This window comes from Drosophila erecta, unplaced genomic scaffold (assembly GCF_003286155.1).
Source record: "Drosophila erecta strain 14021-0224.00,06,07 unplaced genomic scaffold, DereRS2 tig00000126-arrow-pilon, whole genome shotgun sequence".
Classification (NCBI taxonomy): Eukaryota; Metazoa; Arthropoda; class Insecta; order Diptera; family Drosophilidae; genus Drosophila; species Drosophila erecta.
Genome location: NW_020825209.1, coordinates 14,571,553 through 14,596,901, shown reverse-complemented (window position 1 = coordinate 14,596,901; position 25,349 = coordinate 14,571,553). Strand labels below are relative to the sequence as shown.

General features: G+C 44.7%; 1 protein-coding gene across 1 annotated transcript; it reads right to left on the bottom strand.

Annotated features, from left to right (window-relative positions):
* Positions 1–269: 269 nt before the first annotated feature.
* Positions 270–25,349, bottom strand: LOC6549784. The gene is made up of 5 exons (XM_001978586.3): positions 24,748–25,349; positions 24,114–24,330; positions 13,120–13,320; positions 1,751–1,912; positions 270–1,680 (listed from the first exon to the last, which is right to left on the bottom strand). The coding sequence occupies exons 1-5, from the start codon at positions 25,171–25,173 to the stop codon at positions 671–673; spliced, it is 2,016 nt and encodes a 671-aa protein (XP_001978622.1). The 5' UTR covers positions 25,174–25,349; the 3' UTR covers positions 270–670.

Sequence of the window (25,349 nt, the reverse complement as noted above, 5' to 3'; positions counted from 1 at the left end):
TAACTGAATTACAGTTGCGAGAACAGGCTTTTGTAATCAGAGATATATGTATATTCCTTTTGCTTCTTATGTGATATACTTTTCTAGTAATTTTTCACATATCTGGGATATACTGTGATTTTTGGTTTTCAAATGACATACTTTTGGTTAACATTCTTCTTGCTGAATAGGCTCAAAGTCATAGGCTCAATTTTTAAAAAAAAACCTCATCGGTTTTAATGCCTGCATCCATCCATTTTGAGTTAGATTTTGCTGGGTTATTTTTGGACTTTCTATTGTTGATGGGCGATCATAAATCTGTGCTAATTGGACATCATGTCAAACATTCAAGCAAACAAATATTACATGAAATTCCTGTTCCTGGCTAAACATTTATATTATTTCATTTGCGAGATTCGCTAAGACTTTGTAAATGAATACTCTGGTTGGGTTGGCTCCATGGTTCAACAAATTCAAGTAGCAATCCCCGCCAGCTGCGATATGGCGACTATTCACAACACCACAAGCTCGCGGCTGCCGCCCCCCTCCCCCACCCGCCCTCTTCCACCCATTTCCACTCGCTGTGGACCAGCTAGGTGGCCCGCCCCGCCTCCTGCTCATCGGGACCTCCGCCGCCGCCCCCCTGACCTTGGGCCGCCAGACATGTGCCGAGCAAGGCGGCCGCCAGCCGCTAGTAGGGACGCCAGACATCCGCCGACGGTTTGGGTGTGCGCGTCCTGATGGGTCCCACTGCGCCGCCCACGCCGCCGCCATGGCCACTTGAGCCGCTGGCCGAGCGGGAGGTGGTGCTCACGTCGTCCAAGTCGATGGTTTCCACAGGGGAGGGGGATCGCCTGGTGGAGCTGACCGGCGGCGAGGCGTTTGGATTGGCATTCTCCGCGTCCGGCGGATTGTGGGTGATCAATGTGACACAACGCTTGATCAGATTGACGCCATCGTGATCGGGATTGCTGCCCAGTGGCGGTGCGCCGTGGTTCTCCTGGCCGGGATTTATGTTCGCCGCAGCCGCAGCCGCCGCGTTCCTCAGCCAGGGTAGATCACTGTAGCTGCCATACAGCTGGGTATATAGCCACTGGCTGGATTGCGGTAAGAGCGGACTTTGCAGGAAAAGTTGGGCGGCCAGAGCGGGATTAAAGCTATGACCGCTGGGCGCAAAGTGGTTTCCACCCGCACCGGCAAAGCCGCCGAATAATTCTGTGGGATTCTTGCCGCTGCGCTGAATGAGGGCGGTGAAGGCGCCACCCGAGCCGGGTGAACTCTCGCTGTGCAGCGGACCCTGTATGCCGCCACCATTCAGACTCAAGCCGCCCACCTCCGCTTCCTCAGCTTCCGCCTCCGCCTCCGCTTCTGCCTCCGCCTCCGCCTCCTCCTCGTCGTGGGTCAAAGGTGAGCCCAGGCTCTTGCGCGGCGATCCTGTTACCGAAATGCTGTCGCTTTCGAAGCCCGCATCAATGTGACTGCTGATGTTGTTGTTGCCGTTGTTGTTATTGTTATTGTCGTGCTGCAAGCTGGTGACCGGCGGCGGCGATGACGTCATCGGCGGCTGCACAAAGGCGCTCAGCTGCGTGCCGCTCGTGGTGGTGGTGGTCGGCGATCCCTCCGGACTGGTGGTGCTGTGTGCCGCCCCCACGGTGGCCAACTGCTGCTGCTGCTGCTGCTGCTGATGCTGCTGGCTGTCCCCTGCAGAAAAAGGATATTTATATAGGTCGTGTATGCCATTTGGCTGCGTGCATCCCCCTTGTCAACTAACCACTCAATCCGCGCAGGCCACCGGCGGTGGGAAAAGCGGCCGCATGGTGGCCGAAAAAGGGGGCGGTGGTAAAGGCGGCTGGGCGGCCGCCCAAGGCCATGTGGGCGCGCCAGTCGGGAGCATGCAGGTGGCTGTGCATCCCCACCAGATGGTGTGCGAATCCTGCAAGGACAATAGACAAATGACATTTATAAAAAGAAACTTGTTGGTGCATCAAAAACTAACTGCCTTGAGTTACTTTTTACCTTTAAATTAGCAATTTGCTAAGGAGTGATGATATGATATAGTCTTCCAATTTGCAATGGTGCTTATTATATCCATTATTATTGTTAATATACCCAAGGCTCTTCGTGTTCAAGGGTATACTACATTTCATGCAAGAAATGTAAGTTAGAGGGCGCTCTTAGGCGAATCAATTTGAATGAATTGAATTTCAAGGAATAAAGTCAGTGTTATCACATTAAATGTGGCTCTCCTGTCAACGGAGTAACGGGTATGTGATATTCGAGGCATTCCCGAAGCGCGATCCCTTATGTTTTGCCAACAAAATAAAAACCAACTCCCTTTCACATTAAGCCAGTTAGTGAGAAGGCCAGTTCATAAGGGCCGAAAAACTGTTAGTTCCGGCCAAATCTGCGAGGGCGCCAAACGCAGTGCCAAGACCAAGAACCGAAATCCAGCAGCCCGCACACAAAAAATGAGCCAAGAGCATGAAACACGAAGGCCAAGGTGAGGGGCAGAAAGCCAAAAGCCTCGTCTCGACCACATATAGCCCACTGTGCAAGACCAAAAATGCTGCCGCACATTTCGGTTGCAGCAAAACAACATTGGTGAGGGACTCCCTTTTAGGGGAGGCCACCACCACCCCCCACCCCGGTTACTCCCCCCATTTTCCAGTGGCGGCCATTGCTGCTTATGTACGAATATGGAGAGGCCACCTGCCCCAAGACAGGCTTCTAAATAAATTCATTAAAATTATCCCCCAGCCAGCGGCGTCCCGCTCTCGCATTCGCTTCGTCTCTGTCGGCCGCTCCTTGGCCATGTCCATGTGGCCGCCATCAAGTGGCAGCCCACAGTTGTGGGCATCCTGCAGGATGCCCCCCGCCGTTCGGGAAGCGACGCAACGGAAGATGCAGTCGGAGCAGCCCGAGAGGCTGAATAAGATGGCTGAAATGGCTGAAGGCATTGCCGACGGCCAAAAAGGGGCAAAAACGGGCCAAAAGGACCAGGAAAGAGCACTGCAAAAATATCACGTATTCAGTAATTTCTGAAATTTCGCTTAAAGTCTTTGAAAAGCTTTACAATATTATTTGATTTATTTATGGTAACTAGTCCAGCACTTTAAAATATAAACAAAATTAAATTAGTATTCTCGAATATCTTCGAACATTTAAAAACTACCAATCCGCGATATGAGATTACTTCTACCTAAACTGTTTGGCTGTACGACTTACGTTTCTTACTCCACATTTTGCAACATTTTTTCTCACTGCAGATGATGGCAAGGAGCCGAAGCTTAAGAAAACGCCAAGACGCAGCTTAGTCAAAGAGAGAGAGACAGAGAAAGTGCCGAGAAGAGTAGAGTAGAGCGGAGAATTCTCCGGCGGCAGACCGACCACAATACACTCACATGCCCGACACTCTCCCTCTCTCTGTCGCGCACCCAGCTAGCCGTCTCTCTCGCCGGCGTACTGGCTGGCTTGTCTCCGTCTCGTTTTAACACACTTGAGGCCAAATACTTGGCCAAGTTTTGCCAAAGTTTGCAAACCAAAATTTCACCGAAAATGTGACACCAACGAACCAACCAAACGAACCACTGCAGCACCAGTCCTCCGACCACCCACTCCGCCTTGCCACCCATTCTCCGCTGCCCCGATTTTCCGCCCACAGCCAACGTCTCGAAGAAAAGCGTCTTGCAAATTCAGGCTGCTGCATTACTTGATTGGCATGGCTGCATGACATTTCCCCTCTCCCACCCGCCTACACAGCACACATCCGCACGCATCCTGCACCAATACCTATAGCCATGCTATATCTATATCTGCAGCCATAGCTCCCTATGTACACATATATATATAGTCATTGATATCGGTACAATGCGGGCAAACTGGGTCAAACTAAGACAAGTGGAAGTTGTCATCATCTCGACATTTCGCCATGTCTGGCGTCTTTTTGATGGAAACTTTTGCAGCTCGCTCAGTCAAAACAAAGGCGGGCAAAAAACAATCGCTGGTGTGCACCTATAGATGTTGTACATACATAGCAATACCCCGAATAGCAATGGATGTCATTGAGATGGCAACTTTCGTTTGAGGACTTTTAGTCTGACAAAGGACCTTTCAAACTTTCGCACTGAAAAGGACTTTCAAGACGTTTTCATTAACAAATGCCAGTGGGTGCTGAATGTGCACACTGAAAAATATGGTAAATGCGCAAGAAAACATGCCTTAAGGACATTAATAAATTTATTCAATGTAAGTACTTGAAATACGTCTCACTCGTAATCGCACACTGATCATTACAGAAATTTCTATGGTTTTGATCCACTTGCAAACGTAATGTTCAAAATTCACACAATTATTAGTGTAATTATTGCTTAAGCTTAAATGAACACACTTGAAGAGCGGATCTACATTTATATTAATTAAATAATAAAGACATTATGTGCGAAAAGCTTCATTGTTTAAGATTAACAGGCTTTTTTCCTATCACTAATTGTTTCCCTGTTTTCTATGATATCCTTTAGGTTACATATTCCACTGCTTCTCCAGCTGGGACCCCATTTTGCAGTAGCACACGCAAAATGGCAATAGTAACAGTCCGCAGAATCACGAGGATCGTTATCGGGGGTTCCCCCACTTAACCCTAGAGTGGCCCCTCATTTAGAGCCAGCCCTGACCATTCTTAAGTCCCTTTTAGTACGAGCCCCTTCTTCCCCACGCCTCCATTTTCCAGCCAGTTTCTCTAGGTCCTTCTGCACATTTAGAAATCGTTACCGCCCACGATTTCGAGTGCTACTTAAAGTTGGCGTCGACGCTGACGGCGACTGCGACTGCGGCAGAGACTGCGACTGCGACTGCGACGGCGACGGCGGCAGTGGCTATGGCGATGGCAGACCGTTGAGCAAATTGTGTTTTCCATATAATATAACATCACGTCGATTTTGGGTAACCCAAAACTATGTACATATGTATGCCACTGTCTGTGTCCAAAGCGCACACACAGCTATCCAAGTGGGAGGGAGATAGGTGGACTATGGGAAAGAGACGGCGAGAGAAAGAGAGAAGGAGAGAGAGAGAGAGAAGGGGACAGAGAGAGAAAGAGAAAGAGGGAGACCCCATAACTGCAACCTAAATATGCGGTCCTGTAAGGAAACCCTATGTGCGATAAAGGGTTAGCCGCTTTTGGTGTCAGTTTTGGGTTTGCCATTCCTCGGCTTTCCCACCGCTTTCCCACCGCCTTGCCCTTCGCCCTGTTTAGTTTTGCCTTTGCTTCTTTTTCTTTTTTTTTTGGGCATTTTCTTTCCTTTTGGCCTTTTGGCATTTTGGCCTCACGTAACGGTATTCGTCGATGGCTAGCCTGTGTGAGTGTATTCCCATTTGGGACACTCTCAAAGCCGCCTCCCACTCTCCACGCTCCTCTCTCTTCCAAGGACTCTCCCAGGACCCTCCCCCTGTGCATGAGTGGGTCTATCTGTGTGTGTGTGTGTCCCTCGTAGTGTGTGTAAGAGCATAACGCGGTGCCATTGGTGCGCCGCAAAAAGCTTTCATGAGTCCTACATCCTACGCTTCGGCTTTCTTTTTCCTCCGCTCCGCTTTCTTTCATTCCGGACTTTCTTCTTGTTTTTTGCCATTTTTGGGTACCGCAATGTGGGGATATTCTGGTTGGTTGCCATGGGGCAAGGGGCAAGGAACGGGGCGCCTGAGTGGGCGGTCCAAGTATGCGACGGGCACACAGGGCGTATGCTTGTTGCCGCCGTGGATACTTGGAGCGATACTTGGATACTCGATGGTGGGCCAAGAAACCCCCTAAATCAGCAGAAATGGTTAATTTCAATAGATATTTTCGGTTCGAGCATTTATTAAATTTCTACTGATCGTATCTGCAATATTTTAATGCGTTTCAGACAAAGAATTATACATATATATTTTGAAACACTTTCGCTTTCCTACTTCTTCAAGACTCCCTACTTATTTTCCAGATGTTAGAAAAATCGAATTTAAATGTTGATATGCATTTATTTAGTCCGTTTGCAAAATAAAATGTCAAAAGCTGAAATATTACAAGTTTCAACTGCTTACATTCGTTGTATTTAAATGGGTTCAAACATATGTAAATATAAGAAAATGCATAATAAATTTAATTGATTATAAAGAATAGGGAGTTTCTATGTAATTCATTAACAAAGGCATATTGTAAAACTGACAATACTCATGCGACCTCATTAACAGCTTCATTTAACAAACTAACAAAGAATGCGCATATTTTTAGGGACATTTGGGGTAAAAAACATCAATTAGAAAGATTAATAAATAAATAAATAAAATATCGTTTCACACACAATCCGATTAAAACCATAATTACTTTTTGAAAAATCCAAAACACTCCATGACCTTAAATTTAAATTCAAGGATAGCTATTATTAGATTTACAATGTAACCAACGAGTTTATAGTGTGTTAAAGAATTTTTCAATTACACGGCAATCAAATATCATAAATGAATACATCTTAAGTACATTCGCTAATAGATTTCCCGCTCCCATCGACTTGCCGTCGGCAAACGCGCTGAAATTTCTATGCCACCGACGGCAAATGCGATTTCGCCGCCAAGGCTGCAAAATCCGCCCACTCCCGGAAAAGCCGCCCAGCCGCCCAGCCGCCCACAATCAAAGCGAAAGGCAACAGTGCGCCCAAAGAGCGGCCAAGAAAATGCTGCTGCTGCTGGCGCGCTGGAAAAGAAAACGGAAAAGCAAAAGCAAGGCAAAGCAAAAACAAAAACAGAAACAAAAACAACAAGGGCAAAGGAAAAAAAGCTCAGCGGCGCGCAACAATTTCCCACCACAAGACGTTGCCTTGGAAAAACAGGAGTGGGCGAAAAAAAGAAAGGAAAAGCCAGCCGGTTTCCTAACTCACCACAAAATAAGGGGGTGGCGGGGCGGATTGCCGTGGGTGGGCGGGCAAGGGGGTGGCGCTACTGTTTTCCACTTTGAGCCTCGCCGACGAATCAGGGGAAATCGCCCAAGTACATGGCCCGCATTTTCACTCCACTCCGTTCGAGTTTCACTCGAATTTCCGAGAGCACAGAACTCGACGTCTGCGCACCAGCTTCAGCGCACCAATACATATGCAGCGGGAAAGCGACGCCGACAGCAGTCGGAAAATAAAGAAAGAATGGAAATTCTGTTGCTGTTTTCCGTTCAGCGCGGACATCGCGGCAGCTTCTGTGCTTTTGCCGCTGGCATTCGTTACTTACTGGTGATATTTTCTATTTTCCGTTTTTCATTGACAACTATGCGTAAATGAATGGCAGAAAAATAAAATTGATTTCTTATCGAATTCGATTTTACAACATTGTTTTTCAATATACGCAGGTATAAAATAAAACTTCGACATCATTTACTATAAATTTGGAATATGAATTAAAAATTAATGGTTCTCCCTAATTTCGTTTGGAAATATCAAATCAAAATAATTAATAAAACCATCTTGCACAGCAGTAGAATTCATTGAAAGTTAATGTTAATTCATACTAAAGTTAATACAACCGTTTTAATGTTGTATTCATTTCTAAATACTTCATTGATAAGAAGAGAAAGAACGTCATGAATAATAAAATTTGGTTTAGCTATTTTAAATCAAATTAACTACTGTATTGCATAATAAAATGTTAAATGTATTTTGAAAGCCATAATCAAAAAAAGACGTTAGCATCAACAGTTAGTTATTAATTTAAAATTAAAATAGGCTTTAAAGTAGGCATCTGTGATAATACAAAAATATTATACTTATTTATAGGTAGTAACAATTCATTGAGTATCGCAATACCTAACATTTCAAAACACACATTCGTAAATTATAATAATCAAAGAGCATATAACATGCTTGAAATACAGGCATACATGAGCTTCGTCACTCGATAAGTTAACAATTTGGCAATATGTTTTTAATCCCCGACCGCCAATTTTGTGTTTTATCGACTACCTAGCAACCCTGGCAGAGAAATACAAATCGCACAATTTTCTTCGGCTTGGCCGGCAAAAAAAAAGAAGGGAGCAAGTTAATAAAGAGCTCCCAGCCAGGCAGGCAGCTGTTGCCAATCACTTATCGGCGGCATTTGCCACAGGTGAAAGGTCGCCACACCCCCACACCCCCACACCCGCACACAGCGACCGCCCCTTTGGTGCCAGAGTGTCTGTTATATCAGTATTTACATGTATTTGTTGTAGATTTGCAAATTGTTTTGGCAAATTTGTTGCTATTTTGTAAGCTCCTGGCAGGGATCCCTGGTAACGGAATCCACATCACTCCACTCGCCCACCCACACACACACGCAGCACACGCACAAATTCACCGTTACACAAGTGTTGTCAACACATGCGTTCAATAAGTGAGACATGTGCAAAGTGGTGTGGGTGTGCTGCCCGGCATGTCAAGCGCACACACACAGGCCACCACACGCACACGCAGAGATAACAAGGTATTTTATTGATAAGACTTAGGCCCACTATTATAATACAATCTTTAAATTATATACCGCTTGTAATTGTGCCACCTACGCATAAACTATATAAAATATAAAAAATATGGTATATAAAACTATGCATAAAACTTGCAACAATGAAGTAAAACACTAAATATCGCACATTATAAGCGTTGGCAAGCGTTTTTCCCAGTGCACACACACACACAGCTCAAGGCCAAGGCGCAAACAGGCCGCAAGTGATTGCCAAAAAAAATGGTAGCATACTTCTCAGGGAGGCGCAGGAAAAATGTCCTCCCCGGCATTTCGGCAAACATATTTTGGCGAATGTTATAAATAATTTTAAACGCACACCTTGTTGAACCCCCGTTGAAATGTTGCCATTTTGCAGCCTCCCCTTTTTATTTTTTTGGCTTTTTTTTGGCACAGGCCACGACCCTCGGCGTATTAGTGTCGCATTGACACGTAAATTGACATGAAATTGAATCAATGCTGTAATATGTCCTTGGGGGAGCGGCGCGGAGGGAGTCCCTTGGCCTCCCACAAGGACAATGACTTTAAAATGCCGCCCTGCGTCTGTGTATGTGTGTGTGTGTGTGTGTGTATGTGTTTAGCTCTTGTCTGGCAAATTGAGCTGTAGGCCTCGCCGTATAACCCCCAACCGCCGGTGACTGTGCAAATTTTGTGCGTCTGTCTGCATGTTTGATTATACGTACTAAATCATCTCATTCTTTGGCTCTTTCCCAGCCTTTTGGCATTTTTATTTATTTTCTGGCAGGGGTGATGCCCCGAGTTTATTAACTTGTTTAAAGGCAACGCCGTTTAACCCTTTAAGGGCCGCAGCCACCCCCGTGCAAAAGGATTGGGTGCGCTGAAGGGGCAAGAACATGAAAGCCCATGTTGCCGAAGTCTAAGTTTGCGGCGGGGCCAGTAGGGGGTTAAGCAGTTACAGTTTTCACTGTGCGTTATTAGTTTTGAGTTTCTTCGCTGCTCTTATTTGATGGCAAAACTTAATGAACATGGGATACTAACGAATAACCAAATGCAAGTTTTTAGGTATGCAAGCTTGGACAATTAGCAGCTCTTCAAGTGCTGAGACTTCAAAGCCACTCAGTTAATGAGAGCTCATTGATTTGATCTTCTGTCGATTGGCATTCACTTGCTGGACCAAAACCTCAACACAAAAAGCGTAAGCCCTCATCCAGGATAAGCAGGATAACCGTGTGTGTGTGTGTGTGCTAAAATGCGTGTGCATGTGTATATGTGTATTTGCATTTAAGGGTGGAGTCAGCGCACTTTGATCTTTGCCTTTCGCCTTTGACGGCGGACTAGCCAAAAAAGGGGTTTTAAATAAATAATCTTAAATAGGGAAAATATGCTCGTATCCCGAGCATTGTCTTGCAACACTCCGTGGAAATTAGCTGGAACAGAAAATTCATTTACAACATTAGCGCATCGCCGCCTTTCCCGTTTCTCCTCTTTTTTTGTATTTCGCCCTTGTTTCTGCTTTTTATGACATAAATTACATCAAGCGCAAAATTTTAATATAATTTTCACTAAAAACGCAACGCGAAACTTTTTTAGTTACACGGCCTGCTCATCAAAGGAGCGAAGGCCACGGGCAGGGGGAGGGGGGAGCAAGGCGTGTGTGAAACAGGATATCCGCTGCGGAAGCTACAAATTTTCCACTTTTCCACACACACGCAGTTGGAGAGAGGGAGGTGGCACCTTGCAAAGGATGTGTGGCAGTGCTGGAAAGTAGGGAAATTTAGGAAAATTGCACGGCAAGAAAACAGATCTTCTTGAATAAATAATACAATATGTGCAATTTGTTTAACAAATCGATAGAATTCTGCTGCACTTCGACTACGGGCGCTCGTTTTTCGTTACGTGATAGTTACTTAGCCTTGGTCTCCAGTTGCGGCGATAATTTCTTTCAGTGGACCGGGCATCCTGCAGAAACTTGTCACTAATGTGCCCCTGCTTACAACGCCATTTTATATTTATTTCGTTACATCGTCTCCGGGCGAAAAGGACGCTCCACTACTATATATACTTCATACCATAGTACTCAACTACTCTCGCACATATTTGCCGAGTCCTTTTAATCATTTGGCAAACTTTCCCTGACACGCAGCCGAGATCCCGTTAAAGGAGTCAACTACGTTTTCCGCATGCCAAAAAACTACTCACCAACACACGCACACCAGCACACTCATGTGTCGGCACAAAGTCCTTTTAGTTTTTAATGTAATTTTGAGACTTTTTCAGCTGCTGTGTCACTTTGTCGGGGTGTCGGGGTGTCGGGTGTACGAGAAATTCCCCGCCAATTTCCCCCGGGGTCACAAGCTATTTCTCTAAGTGATTCGCCAGGACATGGGTAACAGTTCAGCCAAGGGTTTTGGACAAGAACATGCGAACTTGGTCTCGAGCTCAAGGAGATCTTCAAATTTGCTTAAAATGCCGTTGAAACTTAGTTGCGTATTAAAGTGCTTAAGGAAACTGCTAAAATTGTGGAGTTCTGAAAAATATGTTTTTGAAAATGATATTTGAAATGATCATTGATTGACTTTATACAATTTTATGTTTATTGTTTCTATGTAACTAGGATAGCAAAAGTATGAATGTGAATATTCCAACTTCCCATTGCATAAGCCCAATTTAAAAAGGGAGTCTTCGAGAAAGTCAAGGCATGTTGGCCATTGAGGGCACACAATTTCTGGCTGATTGCTGGCTCAAAAGTGATACAGTGCCGAAAACAAGTGGTCCGTAAGCCTTTTGCCCGAAGCGAATCGTATTGAATGGAATCGAAGGGAGCTGGAACACCCGAAGGCCTCATAAATTTCATAGCGAAATTGTTAAATTTTAATAAAATCAAAGCGTATCAAAACCGATTTGTTCACCAAGCGACGACTGTTCCTTGCGTTTTTTATTTCCCGGGCACGAAACTCTCACCCCCTCCCCTCACCACCGCCCAGGACAATCGTCCTTGCCATCGTTATCCTTGTTCGCAGCCTGGTTGTATCGCGTGTTTATTGTTGCAACAGTCGCGCGGGGCTCTTTAAAATAATTTAAGGCTTAAGGGTTGGGTTTGGCTTTGGCATTGGATTTTCGGGCTTCTGGGTTCTTGTGTTTAACCCCCGCGATGCGCATTTCCAAGTCGCTTTTCGTGACTCGTTAAAGGATTAAAATCATTTTAATGGATTTTTCAAGCTGTTGTTTTGTTGTATAATTGTCGCCTCCATTGTGTCTCGCTCTGTTTTCATAAATAGGGCACACATTCAGTTGAAAGCAGGGTGGCATTGACAGCGACCCATCGTCCTTCGTCCTGCGTCCTTTCCCAGTCTCATTTGTCATCATATTTATGCTAATGGTTCGAGGTGTTAATGAAGCGGGGTTTTTGCCAAGAATTTTATAGAAAAGATGGCCTTACAGTCACAGAAACTCCCAACCAAGGCGGAGTTCATTATGTATTTATTGAAATTATGGCCTATTTTCAGAAGGTTTTTTCTTTTTTCAAACCTTAAAACTAAATCAGAAAGGAAAGGCAGAATGGCACACCTCATTAAAAACTTATTAAGCACAAAAATTCTATTCAAGCCCAAATTACTAGATGAAATGGGATTGGGCCTATAAAATGCGTCTCCTATTTAAAGTTAATATAGAATATCTTATGTTTTATGAAAATCTAGGATTATTTTAGTGTATAAATGTATGGGATTTATTGGTTGTTTTGGTGACAATATAACATTCAGCCACCACTTAAGATGGATAACCAAGTCAACGAGAACATAAAAAAGCTGTTAATCAAGCCTGCCCTTCTTGGCGGCATACAGTGCCCAAAAGACCCCACTTCGCGACCCTTTCAGGCATAACCCTTAACCCCACAATCCATAAAAGCGCAAGTCAGCTCATTAAGGACTAAGCCCGACTCAATTTGCGATGAGCCCCAAAAAGAAGCTCGCGGCCATCGTGGGAAATGTAAATGGAAACCTCGGAACGGGTTCTTATCATAATGAGGGGTATTTCCGCGACCTATCGGGTTATAGGCAGAGATCTCTTATTAACCCATTAGCCAATCCCAGTGCGATTTTGCAGCTTTTTTGTTGGCCCAAAGCCGCGGGCATCGGAACTTTGGCTTCGGTTCGTTTAACCCCTGCATAAAAGGTATATTTATTTACAGCTAATTTCGCGTGTGGCCCGCGGCCAAAATAGGCAGGCAATAAGCTCACCTGGCTTTAACCCTCCACCCCTCTGGCATTAACCCCCCGACTGCCCATTTGACATTGATACGTGTGGTTCGGTGTCTAACGAGCGACAAGCCCTTGAGGCCATTTCCCAAAAGCCGCTTAGCTTCCAGTTTAGCTCCCATCAACTCACTGCACCGAGAAAAACCGGATTTTAGAGGCACATTAAAGCTATCTGAACTTAAATTCACAGTTTAGTGTTTGCATTTACATTTAATAGGGATAGTTACCCCTTCTATTTATAATGGATAAACTATTTCCTTTATTTTAATGCAACCAAGATTATTTTAGTTTGGTTTCAGTTCCTGATGTATTGTGCTAAGCATTTGCATTGGCTGAATTTCTCCCAGTGTGGCGGCGATGTTATCGCTTAAGCCTTCCGAATCCGATTCCCCCGGAATCCTCCACCTGTTCCGCTTACCTGGCAACTTGAAGGGCAATCCGGCCATAAGTGGATCCGGTCCGAAACGTTGTGGCCCAAAGGCAAACGGATGGAATCCCTGGTGTCGCACCTTCGATCTGGGCTCCCTTGGCCCGTCCACGGTCACCTTGATGGCCTTGGTGTAGGTGGCTATCTGGATGGGGTTCGTTGAGATGACAATCGTCAGTGTGAAGCTCTTGCCTGCGAAAATATGAATTTCAAATGTTACAACAAATGCAATAGGATCTGGTAGCTGGTAATACATCGTATAATTTGCTGTACAAATTAAAACGATTAAAAACAACTGCGCTTGGCTAGTAAACGTGATGGAAAAGTTTAAATTTAAAAGCTGCTTTAAAACCCTTATTGAATCCAATTAATTTACTGTTTAAGGCTGCATTTTAATTTCACTTTTAACACGATTTTGTGAATGGTTAAGTATAATAAACTACTTCAAGCTGCCAGCCCAGGCAAATTATTAAATGTTCATTTCTGGCGACCATTGCAAGGCAATCAGGGGCAAAATTACACATCACCCAAGCCACCCAAAACCACCATCTCCAACCCACTTGCCACCCAGTCTTTTTGGCACTCCCGCCGCAGCTGCAAATTATGCTGCGAATTTATAGATTTGCCACGACCCTTTGGGTTGCCATGGCCAAAGTGGCAGGGGTTCTAGTGGGAGATTGGCCCCGAACTGCACATGGAAATTAAAGTGCGGAATTTCGAATAGGAATGGAAAAATGGAAACGGCAGCGGTAACGTTTTTCGCGAAAATTAACCCCCGACGGAGTTGTGAAAGCTTCATAAAAACCCACACACCAACATGCAGACGTGCAGATTTTCAGCGCATAAATGGATGAACTGCAGGATGCTGCTAGTCATGGGGTTCATGGGGGTTAAGGGGTAATGGGTGTTAAGGGCATAATGGGGGAACGCAACTACCTATATGCACTTCCTTCGCGGCCAATGCAATATTAAGTAGCACGCGGCGACTTTGACATGCCAACTATTGTGGCGTTGTCTGCTCCATATTCCATATTCCATATTCCATACTCCATGCTCCATGCTCCATGCTCCATGCTCCTTATACCATATAGGAAATCCCTGAACCCATATCCCGTGCCCTAAACCAGCGACCCTTAACCCTGCACAGCCGGACAAAAGAACCCACCCCGAAAACGGTGCGCTGCATATTTGAAATATCCATAAAGTGAAACTCGCAGACGCGCGAATACAAAATTCATTTGCCAAACATTTTAAATGCCAATGTGCTTGAGTTAATCAGCAAAGGTGAAAAACTCAGAGGGGAATGTTCACGTTCCAGGGGAGATATCCTGTAGACCAGAATTTAAAACGAACGCTATACATTTTCAAGCGATTGCCACTACTATTATGGCCACGATTTTACCATTTCTGCTAAGAACTATGTGTAAGTTGTGTATGCAAATTCGCTTGGTCATATGGCCTCATAATCCATTTAATGCACCCCCACCCGACGAATAATTTCAAGTCATTTGCAGCTTTCTGGTCTACAACCAAATAGGAACACATAAAAAACAAACAAACTTCTTAGATTAATATTAAATTAAACGAAGCATGCAAAAAACGCAAGAAGGCGGTAATCATTAAGACAAAGGGCAGCAAACAAACTGACGACGTCTGAATTTTCCCTTGCCTCTGAGGCTGTAACGGCTGTAATGGAGCAGAGGAAAAGCGGGAAAGCGGTGGGGGGGGGGGGGGGAAACCCCAGAAACCCACGCAAGAAAACAAATGAACATAAACACAGGCGAAACGAACCAAGAAACCCGACAAAATGAAATGAAACTTTTTTAATTATGCGCCCTCAGCAACAGCAGAGCAGAGCAACAAGCTGGAAAAGTGGGTGGGAAATGGAAAATCCCGCAGGGGGTCGGCTTAGTGCTGAAGAGGGGGTTCCAAGTCAACAAGAAGGAGTAACCAGAGCAGGCTCGCAAAGTGGCTAAAGACAAAAGACTTTGGCGTCGTCTATTTTTGTTTTTCGCAGTGTTTTTTTTTTCTGTTTCTTTGGCTCGCTTTGTGTTTTGCCAAATGAGCAAGAATTGCAAATAAATCTGTAGCTGCTAGCCATTTTCCACCAGACCCACCGCTTTTCCTGCCATTTTCCAGGGGCGTGGCATGCACAACAACGGCGACAAAGAACTTTTGCCTGCTAATAAGATGAAAAACCATTAAAAGTCGACACAAGTCGCGTCCATTGCAAGTGGAACATTTTGTGGAAGCGGGAGGCCAAGCCAAGTGGGTGGCAGTGGCGCGTACTGTGTGTGCCGGGTTAAAATGTTGTCATTTTCGCAACAAAGCAGAAATTATCACCACTTTGCAAAAGGCGACGACAACGACGACGGAAAAGGAGTTGCAAAATGCGGAAAAGGGCTGGGAAAATCGGTGGCGCTGTGGACAAAGTCTGCACCCTTTTAACAGGACCCAACTGCTACATGTGTGTGAGTGTGGGGACACAGTGGACGCAAAGGTTAAGTACTACTTATAATTCTCTTATAGCAATTTATAGCAAACTAGTGTGTTGGTCGGGCTTATCAGTACATGTTTGTAATAAAAAACTGGGACTAGTTGAAAAATACATGATTGTATGCAGTGGTTTTCGAATCATTACCTTGAATGTCCCTAAAGTCAATGTCTTGAATTCCACTGTGACTCATTTATGTGGACGCCAGTGTGTGTGTGTGTGTGTGTGTGTGTGCCGGGCGCTAAGTGATTTTAAAACAAAGTTTTTGAAACGTTTAACCTTACACAACAAAAATGTTTCATTTGCCGGCAGAGCAGAGCAGAAGCCAAAGCCTTTGCCTTTGCCTTTGCCTGCATTTTAACTTTCGATGCTGATAATGAAGGCAGACCTGCCCCCAAAAGGGGGCGGATGGTCGGACGGGTGGCTGGTGGGTGGTTGCTGGTTGGGTGGATCCAGGACAGCAAGGACACCGACAAGGGTTCGTATGCTTAGGCAATTTAATGGCTGCCACTGCCACTGCCACTGCCACTGCCACTGCCACTGCCACTGCTGCCTTTTGCCTTGTGCGGCGTTAATGTCGTTAGTAGCATGGCGCCATAATTATAATTTGACATAAGACAAGAAGTCTGAGGTTGACAACAAAATGACATTTTAAATACAGCAGGATACAGCGGAACAAGGAATCCACCCCCAGGACGCACAGCTCAACCCAGCTCGGCTGAAGGACACGCCCATCCCAAAGGCGAGTGCTCGTATTTAGACACTTAACAGATCATAATTTCAACACTTTGCCTAATGCCAGTGAATTTGCTTAATGGCCGGGCTTCATCGACCATTTCCAGGGGATCAAGTGTCGCTGGAGTCGAAATACCGCCTTCTTAGCCCTCTTTCACCACCCACACATGCTCGAAACTTTGCCCAGAGCCTCTGAAAAATATCTTGGCATTGCAGTTGGCCCAGTTGGTTGGGTCCAGTCGAAAGTCTCTCTTTCTTGGCAGTTTATTTGCATAAGCTCCACTTTGACTCCCAAAGGCACTGAGATCTGAGCTCCATGCCAGCCATAAATATTCATATGTTTATTTTATAGCGAAAATACAAAGTTTGTGTGAGGGCTGGCTTGCCTTTTGCTTTGAGTTGGCCAAGTTGAGACTGTTTTCAGACATTTTGTTGATTGTTGATGTTGCCACTGTCGCTTCAAGCTTTTTTTGTACTCCTAAACTGTGGAGTTTTATCATTACTCTTTTTTGACTCAGCTTTTGAACTTGGCAAATACTTCGAGCAAAACCGATCTTAAAGTTTCAATTTTAAACTAATTTCCATGGATTACTTGGGGTTATTAAGTTATTAACCAGCAAACATTTGAATGTGTTTTTAATGGTATCTGTTTGCGAATCGGTGCTGAAAATGGTGCTGAAATACCCTATGTCTTGTCTACATCCAAGGCTTTCAGTGAGCAATGATTAAATTTCAAGGTTTTAACATAGCCATTCGTTTGATTTTGCTGGTATTTCATTGGTAATGAATCCGTTTCTTGGCTTTGTATCTGCATTACAGTGCTTTGCCCATTGGAAAGGGGACTTTCGCCCGAGGCTCGTTTTCTTCTCGAGGGTGGATTTAAAAATAATGAGAGTGGGACGCGATTTGATTTCACTCGGTCTTGGTTTAATAATCATAAATTGTAACCCTTTCGACGCGCAACTTCTTGGCTGCGCGCTGTGTTGACATCCGTTTTTTGTTGTTTCGCCCAAGTTCAATCCAGATTACTGAATGGCTGGGTTTTTGGATTTTTGTTACATGGCCGCCGGCGCGAAATGGCGATGGAACAACTTTCTCACATGCCGAAAAAGGAAATTAAATTTACAGCCAAGTCAGAAATTATATTGGCAATAAATGAAGACACAGCCGTAGACGAGCGGCAAAATGAGAAACCAGAGTCCCAGACGCTGCCTGCAATTATGGCCTTCGCTGCCCTCCATTTTTTGGGGGGTTGGTTGACGAAACGCCGGGGTCCTCAGATATACGCATTGCTGCCAAACAGGAAGCCGGAATCGACGTTTATTAAAACGGAAACTCGAGACAACTGTGCGGCGGCATCGTCAACATCAGCAGAAAAATCCGGCAAAATCCGGCGAAAAAGAAATCGGGGAAAAGGAAAAATTCAGAGGCGGAAAGAAAATAAACGCGACAAAGACGATGGCGACAAGGACATAATTCTGTCCTTGGGGCTAGCTGATAAGCCATCCCCACCCACTGGACTGCCAAACATCCACCAATATCCAGCCACCTCCCACAGCAAGGACGGCCGCTAAATTGCAATTTTCAAGATTTAAGCGTGAACAATAAATGTCACATAATCTGTAAGTAGCCAAATAAAGGGACTAGGCTATTTAATTTAATTTATCGCATTTTAAACATCCAGCAAAACAATGGGGCCAGCGCAGCGAGCAGACGAACGGCAAAAATGGTCAAAATAATATGTATATAAAGCGAATTTATTGATTGCGGTCACTTGGCCTTGGAAAATCCGAGAGCCGTGACTTATAAATACGTTTTGGGACACAATTTGTTGGAATGTCCTGTGATAAGAGCAGCCAACATAAATTAAGGCAGTAGCAGATAGGTAAGATAACACGAAATTGTCTGGGAATCTTTACTACGAGTTTTTTTTTTCATATTAGAGAACATTTTAATTCGAGAAGGTGGAAAGACCGCTGGACTTCTAAATTGTAAATAAGTACATTGAATAAATTGTTTGACTAACCTTATCAAGCGATTAAGTGTGGAATGCTTTGCTATGCGAGTTATCTTATTAAAAGATATCAATGTATTTATTGGCACTTTTAATGGAATATGGTAAACCAAAAAGTAGCATAGCTGCAGAATTGTTAGTGCTACATTTGGATTATGAAATATTTCCCCAGCCTTTTGACGCTCTCCCGAGCAAATTGGAATTTCACAATTAAGAAACCATGAAAGTGTCAACAGATCTTGAGGGCCAGTTGGGGTTTTTGGGAACTCCTTCCGCTGTTTCTCAGGACCGTTGATGCGGGCAGGAAAATCCTGTGACACATTTCATTATACAAATATCAATTAAGCACTGGGCAAACACACAAATGCTTCAGTGTGTGTGTGCGTGTGTGCGTGTGTGCGTGCGGCAACACCAACCGGAAGTTAGCAACCCCATGGAAAATCGCGGGAGGGGTGGACTCGGAAAAAACCTGTCATAAGGGCTGGCGGCTGCTTAATGAAAATTAAAAATTCAACATCAAACGCAAGGAGAATGTAAGGCAGCAACAACCCCCACGGGCGAAGAAGTGTTAATGTGCCATCTGATTTATTTATGCAAACTGTATGTGGAGTGTATGATTGTGTGTGTGTGTACGGATTGCATGAATTTCGTGGGAATTCGTGACTTCAATTAAATTCCATTCGATACTCAAGGAATTTGCAACCGATGATGCGCAAGTAATTTCCGAAATTGGATACTGTGTGCCACCAGCAAACAGGCAAATACGAATGCAAACAAACACAAGTCCCTGTCCTTCTCTGTGTCTCTGTATCTGTATCTGTATCTGTAACTGTGACTGTATGTGTATTTGCCTCTGTGTCTGTGCGTGTGTGTGTGCATTTGTATTAAATCAAATTTTAATTGCGCATACTTGTCCCTCGGCAAATATTTGCAATGCTCGCTCGCCACCGCCTTTGACTGGAACTCCGTCTCATCCGCCAGCGAAACTGGCCAAAATGCTTTAGCGACAAGGAATTTGAGGCTAACACACATGCGCAAACACACCCACACACTGTTCAAACAAACATTATGAGCCAACAGGCAAACAAACAAGCAAACGGCAAAGAAAACTCAACTGTTTACTCGCCCACCAAAAAAAAGTTTATAGAAGGAACATTAAGCTAAGCCCCAGGAAAAAGGAAAGAGAAAGTCAGTCATCACATTTACTAGAAAATTCTTAAGTCTGTTGAATCAGGAATTCTCAAGATGTGAGGTGCATTAAATCACCAAAGCAGATGAGTATTTCCTTTAAAAAATGGGTAAGCCAAATGCTCATAAAGGTCTATAAAAATTATTTTATCTTAAAGTGACGTGATTTTGAGAACGTATTTTTGTCTTTTTTTTTGACCAAAACTAACTCAAAGTGCTGCCACTCAAGTGCACTGTAAATCCCTTAGATGCAAGTTCGAATTGGCTTAGGCTGCTTTGAAATGTGACTGCAATATATGCATTTGTATAATCGGGAATGTGCCAAGTATTACTTCTGAGACTTAAACTGTTTCAGCTGGCCTAAGTTGACTTGAAACCCCTGTTGGACTCGCTTAGGAATCCGCTAACTGGAATTAAAGAGGCCAGGTTAATAGGGCTAGCCAAGGATGAAATTCACTCGGCCATAATTCCCCTAACGACGCCCGAAAGAGTCTACAGATACTCAGCTGGCGAGGTCATCGGGCGGATGGCGCTGGCTGGGGGCTCTTGGGGTGGCATTGTGGGTGGTGGACTGGACTGGGCGTCTACGACTAATGCCCAAATAAGTAGAAGCCGCCGCTTCCCCACCCCCGAGGAAAGTATCTAAGCGGCAGCTCCTAGGAAATCTGTCAAATGTCAACGGCAGCAGCGAGTTGGCAACGTTGACGTTGGCTCATTAAAAAACGAACTTGTCCCGGTCGATGTTGCTTGTGTTGTTGTCTTTTGGGACTGTTGCTGACACCTGGGCAAAAGTTTTGTGTGTGTTGGTTTATGCACGGAGAAAAATCAGCAGGGTAGTTCCTAACTATGTTACATTCATATGCTTGAAAACAAGCTATTCCTAAGGAATAATTTTTTGAATAAATTGAGCCGTTTATACCTTATGAAGTAGAGTAGTTTAGAAACAAAATCATGAATTAATTATATTTATAGCATTGTCTATGTGCAGATTATCCGTGAAATAAAGCACATTTTTATAGATCAAAATAAGTTTGTTTTGTACTAACTTGTAAAGTAAGCATCTTAAGTCAGCCAATTGCGATTTTCCTTGAAGTGTCTTAAGCTGACACAAGTGTGGGAAAAGGCTGTTTTGCTTGAAAAAACTATGTTAACAAGCCAGGCATTTTCGCTCAGTGCTCTTCGCAGAGGCCTCGGCTCAAAATGGCGACCATTTTGGCTGTTGGCCTGGGCGTTTATCACATTGCTGCTATTAATTAAGCTTAACGAGGTTACCACTTGCAACCACACCCCCGCCAAAAATGGGGGGGTGGCGGGGGGTTGTTCATCCTAGTGCGGCAAACTTCATAATGAAATTTCACCTTCATCTCATTAAAAGTCTTGAGCATTTTTCGAGCGCTTTGCTGTAAATTGATGCGTGTCAGTTGGAAAAGGGTTTTTCAAGCCCCAGTCAAGAAGGCAGTGCCACGCCCCTAAAACCCCTACAGAGCGAGCGCCCAAGTCTGTGTGCCAGTTTGTCTGCCATCGCGCTCGCCAGTTTTCCAGCTTTCGAGTTTTCCAGCTGCTGGCTGGCAACGGGGGCGCATACTTAATTTTTAATGAAGTTTAATGGACGCCGGAAGCTTTAAAGAAACTGAGGAGCGGAACTCGCAACTCAAAAGCACAGCAACTCAATGGGGAACGTGGCACGGACCACTGAAATATGCACTCCAAGCGGAGCAGGTTGCAAATTTGTCCTTCAATTACTATTGCAATTCTAATGTGTTAAAGCCACCTGGCTGGTCTTGCAGTCATAACTTAAAAAAAACTCCTTAAGTATCGTGCTAGTTGCACAATCATAACTTAACGTATTTCCATGGCTATCAACGATCACGAAAGCAATCAGCTAATGCATTTGACAAAATCGACTGACAATCAACTAACTGCACGCCCGAAAATTCCGCAGCTTCGTAGGCCCAGTCCATGGTTTTAACTGAGCAATAAGGATGCAATAATCACTTGCAGTTAATTAACATATTATCTGCAGCTTAGATGTTGCATTGCACTTTGGTAATGCACTTCAAAGTGCTGGCGCATCAGTGTGCAGCTCTCATTTACATGCATACGGCATCAATAATTACATGTGCCGGACCCCCGAGCCCCAAACCCCTGCTCCCTTAACCCTTCACACTTCACCCTTCACCCTTAACCCTTGGCCGCCCGCCCGCCTGGCAGAGAAATCTCTTTCGACGAAACGGCATCCAAGTGATTGTAATTCATTAGTCGACAACAACAAGCCCGATGCATTTGCGCACATGTGTGGGTGTGGATTATGCAGTTTCCGCTTGGCTGCAACTGCAGTTCCATTTCCCCGTTTGCCATTTCCACATTTCCCATTTCCACGCCCCTCCACGCCTGCAGTTGCGCTTGCAGCTGCTGATGCCGCCATTTTATCTAATTGCGTTGCCCCAAACCGACGGCATTACGCATACGCCGCGTGGTCCAAATCATTAAAATTACGAGCGCTACACGCACGTGAAAAAATGTCCGAAAAATTGGGCTTCACAGGATGATCAACAAACAGCGGCGCTTGGGACCATTTTCCGTATAAATTCAGTTCCAAATTCAGTTTTAAACATGCCAAATCAAATTAGACAACTTTTAAATAAATTGAAAATTACTTCGATTTCATAATACATGCAAAAACCTTTCGGAAACTAAAGGCAACTCAATTCGTTAACAAAAACCCATTGCTGTGAAAATGTGACAGGAACATAACGCCTAAGAAAACTTCGTGTAACCTAGTGAAGGATAATGAAACACAGTTCTAAGGATCAAACTATGAGGTTCATTAGGCGTGCGTTTCTCCGTTTCGAAATCGCGTTACATTTCCATAAAACCCACGAACGGCAGGGCTGGCTTTCCCTGCAATTGCGATAATGAAAGGCTCTTTCACAGGACTATCAATAGAGCTGTCCTCGTGCGAGCCACCACCCCATGCGGCCCATTCACCCTTAACCCATGGAGGCCCTCATAAATTTGCTGCATTCCGAAGGGCGCTGGAGCGTCTGCAGCCTTGACAACTGCAAGTGGCATTAGTTGTAGCGAATACAAATACGAATACGAATACAAATACAAGTACGGAGAACAATTACAACTGCAGGCTTTGCATTACTTTTCCGTAGTACAAGGGATTTGCATTTGTTTGCTAATTGAAATTAAGCAAATAATACGAAGCGAGACTTCCACCCACGTAATCCCTTTGTAGCGCATTAAAACGAGAAGGGTTCGAAAAAATGAAAGTAAATAAAACGGGCAGGAAAAAAAGAAAGCCGAAAGGGTTCCCGTTTCGGGTTAAATAATTTAAATCCATTTGTAAAACATTTGATGCTGCCCTTTGGCAATTGTCACGCCCCTTTGCCCCCTTTTTTCCTACGCTTTCGCCGATAATTAGTATGGAAAAGGCCGCTGGAATAATCAAATGTTTAAAAAAGATTTGCCAAAGTGAATCCCAAGGAATTATTTGCCACTTGAAACGTTTAAAAATGTCAAACAAGAGGATGGCCGAAATGGATGAGCGGATGAATGGATTGGATAGATGTACTATAGATGGCTGCAATCTCCGCGCTGATGAGGGTGCCCAAGGAGACCTTAACCCACCACCACCCGCGTTTTCTCGCTTTTTTCGAGGGGTCAGACAAACTTAATGAGCAAATTGTCAAATGCCGCGGCAAAGCGCGCACTTAGACATGCCCAGCAAAGTCCCCAAGAAAAATAACTTGGGCGAGAGTAAAAGTTGCCGGGGCTTTGAATAAACAGTTACGCTGATTTAATTTGCCAGCAACAAAAAAAAAACGAGGAGGGAAAAAACCAAAAGCGAAAATAGGAAAAAATGAAGGCGAAGGAAAATTCTATCACAGTATGTTGTCTGTCACCCTCGATTTGATTTTTAAATTGCGTTCGTGATAAATTGACGAAATGAACAGCAATAACGGCGGCGAGAAAAAATCTCAAGCAAAATTGACAACTGTCAAGACTGTCTGCCGTCTGGCCCCCAGACCGCCCCTCCCCTTCGACGCCCCTGGACGTCCCCAATAGACATATAAAAATTAACTACAGACTACTTATCTTATTTGCTGATGCCTGGCCAAAACGCACCGAGGGCCAAGGACCAAGGAGCAAGGAGCAAGGATCGAGCGCCCGGAAGTTGGCAACAAAAGTTTGTCAGCGGCTTTTGATGTGTTGTCCTTTATATGGGCAAGTGATTGTGTGAGTGAGTGTGAGTGTGTGCGGATTTTTGATTATATTTCCCGGTACATGGGGTGTTCATTTGGGTGTGACACTATGCAGGGAGCAGGAAGCGAGCCATCAGCGCGAATGATATGCCAAATGGTAATGACCAAAGTGAAAGAATACAGCCAACCAGACTTTCTCCAATCATTTTTGAACACTCTGAGCAAAGTCAAATGGCAACAGTGAATGGATAATAATATCATTAACATATAAGAAACAAACATCTAAAGGTACGATGCATTTTAAAGGGGCATTTTCTAATATATTTGCAAGCAATTCACTCACCCCTTCCGCTCCTGCCCACGAAGCGCAGATCATTGAACTTGGCCACCTGATTTTTCATCACGGCCGTACAGTTTCTCAGTTCGCCGCAGAAGTTCTCATCGTTTCCGGCTCGAATGGTGACTATGGTGCCATCCATGACCTCGCCCAGTGCCAGAACCTTGAAGGCGATCGGTAGAGTTTTGTTTGAGCGCCAGTGCGTGGGCAAAGTGGTGCAGACCTGTTACGAATATTAGACAGTACTCATGAGATTCACAGATACTAACCACTTTTGTTTTGGGGCATGAAGGCGCGGAACATGAAGGAATGCAGGAAGCCAAGTGACTATTTTCAAGCAGGCACACAAGCGCCATCTGGCGGCGGTCTCATTCATACCCATAACTTACATGATTTCCCAAGTAAGTGGATAAGAAAATAAAATCTCACTTAAACAGACAGACAGTTAATAAAGTTGATTGCCATTTGTGGCTCTTGTAGTTTCCCAGATCTGAAGGATCGTATGGACATACGGACGGACATACGGACGGACAGGCGGACGGACATACGGACGGACAGGCGGACATGGCAAGGGATTGGTAGGGATCCTGAGTAAACGTAGAGGTATTTATACTACTACTACTGAGATATGAGTACCCACCACATGTGGAGATCCCGTCTTGACCAGCTCGCCAGGATGCTCGGCGAGCAGGACGTCGACGGTGCGCTCGATGAGATTCTCGGGGGTCAAGTAGGGACTCGTGTCCACGGGCTTTGTTTTAACATTATTATTATTGTTGTTGTTCGTGGTGCTGTTGTTGTTGTTGTTGTTGTTATTGCTGGTATTGTTGTTGTTGGTGGTGCTGGTATTGTTGTTATTGTTGTTGCTGGCAGAGGACTCAGCATTCCGCCGCTTCGTTGTGGTCGTTGTTGCTGTCTGTTGCTGCTGCTGCTGCTGTTGCAACAACTGATGTTGCTGCTGTTGCTGCTGCTGTTGCTGCTGGTGCTGCTGTTGTTGCTGCTGCTGTTGCTGCTGCTGGTGTATTTGATTTGAGGTGGTCGAACTGACCTCAGCAGAAATGTGCATTATTGCAGCTGCTAGCTGGGCACAAAGTATTTCAGGGCCTCTCTTTGGTTGCCAGTACTCAGTGGATTCAATGGATTCTGTTGCCGGCGGGTTTCGTGGGTTTTCGGTTTGATTTCAATGCCTGCCTCAAAGAGTCGACGCTTTCAATCCGATCATTGTCAACTCATTTGGTCAAT

What these genes read in the sequence shown, in the direction of transcription:
- LOC6549784 (XM_001978586.3), bottom strand. Translation starts at nt 25,173, where the DNA reads ATGCACATTTCTGCTGAGGTCAGTTCGACCACCTCAAATCAAATACAC. An exon ending in CGTGGGCAGGAGCGGAAGGG is followed by an intron (nt 13,321 to 24,113) that starts GTGAGTGAATTG and finishes ATATTTTCGCAG; the next exon opens with GCAAGAGCTTCACACTGACG. An exon ending in TGGCCTGCGCGGATTGAGTG is followed by an intron (nt 1,681 to 1,750) that starts GTTAGTTGACAA and finishes CTTTTTCTGCAG; the next exon opens with GGGACAGCCAGCAGCATCAG.